At 31.1% G+C, this 9,747-nt stretch overlaps 1 protein-coding gene across 1 annotated transcript; it reads right to left on the bottom strand.

Annotated features, from left to right (window-relative positions):
- Positions 1-4,207: 4,207 nt before the first annotated feature.
- LOC132643802 (uncharacterized) lies at positions 4,208-8,360 on the bottom strand. The gene is made up of 5 exons (XM_060360331.1): positions 8,315-8,360; positions 8,024-8,195; positions 4,685-4,883; positions 4,511-4,630; positions 4,208-4,423 (listed from the first exon to the last, which is right to left on the bottom strand). Exons 1-5 carry the CDS (start codon positions 8,358-8,360, stop codon positions 4,208-4,210), a joined length of 753 nt encoding a protein of 250 aa, XP_060216314.1.
- Between the last annotated feature and the right edge of the window lie 1,387 nt (positions 8,361-9,747).

Here is a 9,747-nt window from a genome sequence, read left to right as displayed (position 1 = left end):
CTACTTATGGAAGGAAAGGAAAACCAGATGTTTTGAAGAGAAAACAGATATCGTACAAAACTCCAATATTTATGGTTGTAGACTTTTTGGTGTAATCTACGGGAAATAAAGAATTAAAATAGCAAGCTAGATTTCTTTTCCAGTCATTTAACCAACAACTTGTAAGAGCTCTGAACAAATTTCCCAAACTCTAGTTCTTTTGTGAGTCTTTCTTTTTTTTTTTTTTTTTTACTTTTTAACATATGAAACAAAATATTGAATACATATTGGCGACTTTCTGCTACTTGGCTTTGAAATTTTCTGTCAGCTAATATAGTCCGTTGCAAAAGGCTCAAGAAACTAATTTAAGTATTGAGTTGATCTAATTTAATTTAGCTTCGAGAATTAACTAAATTGGCTTTTGAAAAATGAAAAGTGTCGCATCAATTGGAACGAACGGACGCATTGCCTTTGCTAGGATTGTTGTTTGATCCAGGGCCTTCATTACTAGTCCTCTTAGAAGTAAAACTTAATTAATATGGAAGCAGGAATCATATTCATACCCAAGGGTGTTGTAGTGGTCAATAAAGTGGGAAGAATCATGAGATTTCAGGTTAATGAAGACAAAATATTAGGTGATTTCTGCCCATCTACCTAAGATTTAGAGAGCAATTACTCAGTCGAGGTGCACACAAGCTTTTCCAAACACTATACTCCTTGTTTGTTTAAATAAAAATTGGTCGAAACAGTCTTTGAAAATTAAAACAAAATACAAATTCCATAATAAGCAAAAATTGAAGTAACTTTTCTGTGACAAGTTGTCTTATGTCTTCGTTTCCAATATTATCTTATTTGACAATTAAGTTTTGCATATTCACTCTTATATAATACATGACGATCAGAACTGCTCTTGCAAAAATAAAATTAAAAAATGTATCATGAAGTAGAAATGAGAGAGAATTAACACAGTATCGAAGCAGATATGGTACAAAAAGTCCAAAATATGCAATGTCTTGTTGTCTTTTTGACAACCCAAAAACAAAAAAGGACAGAATTTAACAGCACTTGAAAATAATGCATACATAACCTTAAATTACACTATTGTTTTCCATTGTTTTAAAAGGCAGTGTCAGGAGCCTCGGGGCAGGACAGTGGCAAAACGCCTTGGGGCTAACGTGCGGGGCTTAGTTCCTATAAGGCTTACGCCCTAAGCGTCCAACCGTACGCCCTAAACACGCCTAACGCCCAACGCCTAGGGCTCGCCTAACAGTTCTTACACAAATTATATTTTAAATTCCTTAATTAAAATCATTTACCCTCATAATTGTTTAACAAAATAATGCTACTTAATAGTTTTTCATCTATAGAAATAGAAGATTGGGTGTAACTCATATAACAAGTTGTAGTATTGGATATTTACTATTTGAGAACGCCGTGAGGGTGAATATCACTTAATTTTTTTAAAAAAAAATACATAGCGGAATTGTACATTTTCACTTGTCATTGATCATAAGTCCTATGTATCAGAATTATCATATAATTTTATTTTTTGTTCATGAAGAAGTTATGTTTTAATTGTAATATTGATAAATTTTATTGATTATTTGCTTATAGGGAGATAAAATGAATAGTATGATAGTAATAGTGTTTTAAGAAACTGTGTTTTTTTCCGTGTTTGAAAGTTAAAATGTTAGAATTGTTTTGCATTTCATAATAGCTTTTATTTCATTGTATTTTTTATACTTGTAAAATTATGTTATATATAATTACAAGTTATAAGCGGTGTATAATGGATTGTTTTGATCATTTTTTTGTGAGGATCAAGCGCGCGCGCGCTCACACACACACACACACACATATACATACATACATACATACATATATATATATATATATATATATATATATCATTTATTTACAGTTTATTTTATTTTTTTATGTAATTTTACCTATTTAAAAATATTTATTGTAATTATATTATTTTAAGAAATACTAAAAATTAAATACCCATGGGGCTTACGCCCCGTGCCTCGAGGCTCACGCCTCGTCGAGGCGTATGTAAAACGCCCCGCCTTACGCCCCCGCCTTTTAAAACACTGTTGTTTTCATCTGAACTTTTCAGCCTTTGTTGTTGTCGCATTTGTGGTACCTTTCGCAGAAAAGGGCCGAACCAGGCTTTCAATGTAGATAAATTTGTCAGAATCTATATCTATATATATATATATATATATATAATTGCAGGACAAAGACCCGGTGATGTGGTGCCCTCTATGGCCTTAAATCCTATTTATCTTTTTTGTTGTTTTTTAGGCTTTTTCCTAAATTTTTACCGTGCTACTACTTAATACCCAAAAGGCCGAAAAGTCACAACTAATCAAACCTAACCATCGTCCCTCTTAAAAAAAACAGTCGTTCTCTAATCCCTCACTTGGAAGAACCAAAAACCTCATTCACTTGTCCCCGATTTAACTTCAGAAGTTTGGTCATTAAGCAACAAATTTCTGTTGCCTTGTATTTAAAGGTTTCAGAGTATATATCTTTTTGGTTGAAGGCCGCTATGAATTTGTTAATTTTGTTCGTTGCACTTGGTTGAACATGGCAAATCTATATAAATATATAATTGCAGGATAAATGTCCGGTGACGTGGTTTGTTAATTTTGTTCGTTGCACTTGGTTGAACATGGCAAATGTATGTCAGGTTTTGGTTCTTGAGTTGTCGTCCTTATGCTTTTGGTCTGTGAAGACATATTGGGATTATAAAGATTTGCCTAATAGTAGCAGGGAGTTTAAAATTGCTCATGTCAGGAAGGGACTGACAATTAAATGGATCTTAGCTTTGTTATGGAAACACCCCTGGGACTGTTTGTTTCTGAAAGCCAATTTGGTTTCTACACTGTAAGTATGGGTTTGGAACCAAACAACAACAGATTGCTTGTCGACAAAAACCATTTTGTCTTGAACTTTTCATGGCAAAATATTAGAACGAAATGGGTCTTGTGACGAAATAAGAGTCTGAGAATGTCGTTAAGAACATGAAAGGCTTGTCACGATTGTTCTTCTTCAAAGCAATAACTTCCTTTTTTAAATATAGGGAAAAAGGACTATGGTTAGAAGTTGTTAGCCATAGCAGGGGCCTGTGCCCAACTACTGGTCGGATGGTTGTCTTTTTGCATTGTAAATATTACTTTGGTAAAGAAAATTCTTTATTTTTCAAAACAAGGGGACTTTGAAAGTTGAATTCTCAAAAAAAAAAATCGATTTAGTCCAAGAGCATTTGTGAATACATCTCCAAATATTATGGTTCTTTTCTCCCTTCCCTGTTTAATAAAGTCTTTACACATTTTAAATCAAGTTTGAACATCAAAATTTAGTTAATTCTGATATCTTATAACTTGGTGCTTCCGTTGTCGTGCATATGATATTATATATAGATAAAAAATAATTTTAACCTAGTAAAAATAATATTTTTTTTCTCCGAGGGGGTTCGGATGAACACCTTCGGCTCTATGTGGCTCCGCCACTGCCTGTGGCTGTGATTCAGAGCATTAGATGAAGCATTTAGAAAAATGGAAAGGGAGGTAATTTGCTGTTAGAAGAAAAGGGAGACAGAATCAAAGAATGAATAGATTGATATATAGTGATAAGAGAATTTTCTAATGCTATAATTGTTGTTCATTCTCCACTCAGAAGAGAATCTCAAGATTGTAGGCTAATTTTTTGTGAGCTTTTGTTTTAGTTCAGCTTATGTGTTTGCGAAGTGATATTTTCAAGTTCAAATTGTAAGAAACATTTTTTTTGTTTTTTTGTTTATGGATTGTGTAAAAGAATGGTCTGATTTTTTACTTTCTTTCTATTTTTCCACAATTCTGTGTGTGAAAGTACTTGCTCGAAATAATATTCTACTGCCAAGATCTATCATTTTGTTATTTTTTGTAATATTCAAATATTGGAAAGGGATCTTTTATAAGTTTGATGAAATCAGTCATTCTTGGCGCGGCAAAATTTCCTAGTTATTATGATAATTTTCGATAATCTTTTGATACCTGGTCAAGTCATTCTTTGGATTGTAAATGATAAGAATCCCTTCAAACAACAAACATAAGTTCACCTTTGTTAGACATCCAAAAGGGTGGAATAAACAAATGCGCCACAGGAGATTTAGGACGATTGATGGTAAAGATCTTTGTCCAGGATTCTTTATTCCCATACTCCTTCATAACCCACACATCTACATAGAAAGATCGCTTCCCAAAATTCCAAACTTAGAATTAAAATCTCCCTTTGCATAGCAGGGTTGCTCCATCTTTCCCCATTTTCCGTCAACCAGATCAACAGATATGATGTCCCAACTACTACGCCAATGAAGCTTCCCATTCAAAAGCATACTTGGCTCATCACCCAGCTTATTCGACATCACCCCTCTATGAATAGCATCGGTACTTCTCTAAGAAGCACTATTTAGACTATATATTATGACCTCAATATTATAATATGAATTCGGATAAACACGCATTCTGAAACCTATCACTACCTTATAATCATCATGAAGCTCATCATACCCAAAATCATACATGTATGCATAAGGTTTTGATACACAATCTGACATCGATGTAAACGACATCAATGTAGCTGTAGGCAATTTCTTGAACTTCTAATTGATGGATTCCAGAGAAAGAAGTTTTCTTCTTTAATGGTTGACACAAACCAATCCACCGACAGAACCGACAACCTCAAGACGTGTTCGGTCTCTTTCCATAGGATAATCCAAGTCGAATGCCTCACTAACATAGTCGTAAAGTAAAGAACTAAGGGAATAGTTCTTAATAGTGCTCCCAAAATGATCAAACCACAGTCTCGATAAATTCAGGGTAGAGATTAAAGCAACCCAAGATTTTGAAACACACCTGAATTTCAAGAGAGAATTCACCGGAAGCGTTAAGAGGATTTCAATGATGAGTTCTGCTGGCACAACATAGATCCTGTTAAATCTTAAATCTTGAATTTGATGAAAATTGAGAATCATTATTACGTTTGGCTTCAGAATCCATTAGGGTTGCACTTTTTTTTTTTTTTTTTTTTTTTTTAAATATCCCTATCCAACATTTACACCAAGTATGTGTGTATATATATTAGTTACGGAAGGCCCGTGCTAAGCTCAGGCCCAAGCTCAAAATTTAAAATAATTATTAAATAGACATAACTTGCCACATTTTTTACTGCATAATTAATTTAATGTATTTGCAGGTTAATGATATCTTATGGCTTAATACCTAGATAGACCCTTAAACTTGACATGTTTTGCAAGTTAGACACTCAAACTTGCCTAGTGATCAGATAGACACTTTAACTTGACAAATATGTACTCATTAAACACAAAATCTGATGTGGCGAACTGCTTGCATGAAAAGTTATTCTAAGCTCGTGAGATGCTATTAAAATTAGCTGACATGGAAAATATCCATATTTTTATATAAATGATTAAAGGCCCCTAAAATCTTGGTCATCTCCATTCACCTGTGGCAGTTGGGAAAAATGGCTACCTCCGCCTAAACTAGTAAAAAAATAAGCAATTGCTGCCGAACTCCTCCACCAGTTTTTTGTTCTCCCCACCGACTGCTACATAAAGAAAAAATCCACCACAACAATATCGAATTTCAAAAACTCAAACACAAAACAACTTCAGATTCAAAGAGCCGGATTAATAGGAATCTCAAAATATCAAATTTCAAACTTAAACATGAAAATCCAAATTAAAATGAATTGATGGCTTTCAGGTTAACTTTTGCAATTCGATTGCATTGCAAAGATGCTCCACCAGGGAATGAAAGGTCCAAATTTAATTGTTTAATTCCTCTGAAGTTTTTCCTATTGTCGACAACTTGACATCATTTTATGATGGAATAAATAAAAGAGAAATATTGTGGTGACCTGATTATTATATGAGAAAAAATAATGAAGAAGAAGATTTTACAAAAATGGGACAAATAGAAATTGAAAAGGAATTGGGGAACAGAGTGGACGACATGGGGATAGGGGGAACGATTAGGGTGGGGTTGAAGAACAAGTGGGTTTTGTTTTCCTTTTTCCAATTTTTATTTTTTAAAACCTTTTATTTACACTTGTCATTTTTTTATTTAAATATTCCACGTGGCATTAAATAGGTTCACTTGCCACGTCATTAGCAAGTTTTTTTCACACACTTGGTCTTGTGGAAGCAGGGGTTCACAAATACATATTTGCCAAGTTAAAGTGTCTATCTGGTCGCTAGACAAGTTTGAGTGTCTAACTTACAAAACATGCTAAGTTTAGGGGTCTATCTAGGTATTAAGCCGATATCTTATTGATAAGTTTTATAATTATTAATGTTGTTTCGTCACACAATTAGATGATTTTTAACGAAAAAATTATTTATGAGGAAAAAAGTTAAGTAGGAAAATAGCAAATCTCAAAGGGACATAAGTGATTCGATATCCTATACTAACATGATAAAGTATGATAATTACAACTTGCGAAGATAAAAAATTGAAACATATTTTCGTATTTTTGTGAATTTGTAAGTGTGTGATTTTTATTTATAGATATAAAGAGATTTGTTTTGATATTTATTAAAATTCATTCAATATTGTGTGTAACGATTTATGCTAGTTAAACGTATTTTTTAACCTTAGTTTTAGACGAAATTCAAGAAATAACTTATATTTATTAAAATGAACCTGAAGAAATAATAACATTTAATTTTTCACATATACTTTATACTTAAAAAGATATGGCATCATTTAATAAATTTTCCTTTATGTTTTTATGATAAATCATAGAAATTTCAAAGGCGACGTATAAAATTGTCCATATTTTTTTTAGACAGTTAAAATTACAATCCTGAAATTTAAACTAAAAGATAATTTAACTAAATTAACTTACATATATTTTTTAATCTCAATTAATACTAATCTTTCTTTCACCACATTAATCTCTTTCCGTATTTATCAATGTATGTGTAAAGGTGAAAAAATAATTAATTCTATCTTGATTTTCTAAAATAATAAATATTTTAGATAAATAAATCAGTATACCTGAAAATAATTTTAGTAAAAATCTTTTTAAACACGCGCAAGCTCATTAAAGTATAAATATAAAGTAAAAGAAATGTCTACATGTAAGTAAAAAAAATTCAGAAATTCCTAAATCTAAAAAAATTCAGAAATTCCTAAATCCCATAATATAAATATAAAGTAAAAGAAATGCCTACATGTAACAATCTTTAACAAACGAACCAACAACATGAGAAAAAAAGTCTGAGAATAATAAGCAATAAATGAAAAAGGAGAAAATGAGAGAGCAACAAGAAGCAAGAATATCTAGCAAAGAAATGACTGTCTTTTAAGTTAATAGATAAGATTAATAGAAGAAAGTAACAGGGGAAATAAAGTAGGAGGTTCGGCAGCTTTTGAAAAGTAAACCAGAAGAACAAAAAGTAAATTTGAAAAAATAAGGTCAGGACCTAAAAGTAATTAATTGAAAAGTTTCACATTAAATTAGAAACTTTTGCGAGGACTACAAAAATCCTTGGTTCTCCCTTATATATAGTGATAATATTGACCCTTTAATTTTTAATTATTATAACTAAATTGCTTGATTTGATTTACACACCAAGTATGAGTAAATATTTTAGCATGACTTTTTATATAATTATACTAAAAGTTAGTAATACATATAAAACCCAGTTTGCTCGCCACACTCAACACCTTTTGCATATGGTCCATAATAGCCAACTTTATAAATTAAAAAACTTGTTCCTTATTCCCATTATTTGGCATATCTTTTCCCTTTATCAAGATCATGAACACCATTAACTTTAGCTTGATCTCTATTCAAAAAATCACTCGTAGTTAGAGCCTTAGAGGTCCAATTAGAATTTTGAGTTTATGGATTTCAAATACTATAAGGATAGCTTATTGAGTTCTGGATAAATTATTTATACATATTAAATAATTTTTTTAAATACAAATATAGGATTTGACATAACGCTATTAGATTCTGCCCAAACCAGACAGAATTACACTCCACCTCTGCTCGTAACACCGAATTTTCGACCAAAGCTTGTTGATCAGCGCAATCACCAACTTGAGCTTTTCCACCAACATTCACATTACATTTTGTTAATTTACCAGCCTTCTTGCCATTCAGTTTATCCCTTAAATCACCTTCCAAGGAAGTACCTGTGACAGTTCATGTAGTTTCAAAGTCTTTGCTTTCTTTGTTCTCTAGCCTTGAATTTATTGATATTTAGCAATAAAACATCAATTAAATCAACAAAATCGCACTAAAGGTGTGTGACCTGGCGATATATCAATGAAGCGAAATAAAACATAACGAGAGATCATGTTCAAATCCTAGTCTCGCTCTTAAGTGTGTATGACCCGATGGTCAAGAAACTCACACTCTATTTCTCAGTGAATAAAATTACATTACACGCGCTAGTGAAAATGAATAGGAAAATAAGCTGAAATAGTCGAGATACGGGCAAAACCTCTTTTTCGGCATACTTTTAATTTGACGCTATCTTTAGTTAATATTATAAACAGCAGTGGCGAGTTTACGTTTTGAACAAAATAATCTTATGGTATTTTGCAATCTCTTTAGTTGTCCTGTCCCTTTTTTGTTGTTGTAACTTGTAAGTTTAAAATAATCGTATAATTTTCGTTTATTTCATACGATACATATTTAGTTAAAAACGAAGATTAAGTAAAGAAATCTTTTTGTAACTTGTGATCTTATGTATGGTTTAATATTTGTTGGGTATAAATTTTTTATCATTGAGGATAAAATGAAAAGCTTAAAGTTAAATTATTTTCAAATATAAACATATGTCATTCCTTTTTAAACGGAGTTAGGAGCATTAGATTTGATAGAATATATCTTACATACTGGCAATAAATAGAATAAAATATTAGTAGATAAATTTTGAAAAATAGTTTGATAGTAGGAGTTATTAAATTTGAGCAATATATCTTTTTTTGAAAATGAAAATTTGACTAATATATCATACTAGTGGTAGTTGAAGACACATATTTCTTGTCCCTCCGTTTTTTTTTTTTTTTTCCTTTATGTTGTTTTATTGATTATTAGTTACTCACCAGAATAATTTTTGCGGCAAGTTCATAGAAAGTCGATTTGAGCACCTCCATTAAAGTCATATCTCAAGTATATAAATTTTGTAAGTTTAACCTCTTCAGATATATTAAAGCCATAACTTAATTATACAAATTTTATAAGTTTAGCCGCTCCAGATTTACGAGACTGAAATTGAAAAATTCATGTATCTTCTACCAAATTCTTGTTATTTTTGTAATCTCTTTAGTTGTACTGCCTTTTTTTTTTTTTTTTAAATTGTAACTTGTAAGTTTAAAATTAATTTGTATAATTTTCGTCTAATTTTATGCAATAATATTTAGATAATTGGATGAACACGACCAATTTATATGATATAATTTGACTCAACATGAAGTGTAAGAAAAATATGAAGACTTTGAAACATTTGTTTTTAAACATGATATATTATTTATGTGGCTATATAACTTTTTAAACTTCAGACAAAATATGCCTTAACATTTGTTTGGTTATAAAAAAAATATAAGTGTAAAATAGAAAATGTAAAGTTATTGTTTTCAAATTTAACAAGGCGTCAATTTTTTACGAGGACGTATCAGATTTGGTATCATATATCATACATAGCCATGATCATAGATTAAATTTAAAAATTAGTTTGAG

The sequence above is a fragment of the Lycium barbarum genome, chromosome 6 (assembly GCF_019175385.1).
Source record: "Lycium barbarum isolate Lr01 chromosome 6, ASM1917538v2, whole genome shotgun sequence".
NCBI lineage: Eukaryota > Viridiplantae > Streptophyta > Magnoliopsida > Solanales > Solanaceae > Lycium > Lycium barbarum.
Note: the sequence above shows the minus strand (reverse complement) of the source record. Positions and strands in the feature narration are given on the sequence as shown.

Coding starts and splice junctions, on each gene's coding strand:
- LOC132643802 (XM_060360331.1), bottom strand. CDS start 8,360: ATGATCTCTCGTTATGTTTTATTTCGCTTCATTGATATATCGCCAG. Junction 8,196..8,314: donor CTTCATTGATATATCGCCAG/GTCACACACCTT, acceptor GAACTGTCACAG/GTACTTCCTTGGAAGGTGAT. Junction 4,631..4,684: donor TCGGTTCTGTCGGTGGATTG/GTTTGTGTCAAC, acceptor TCCATCAATTAG/AAGTTCAAGAAATTGCCTAC.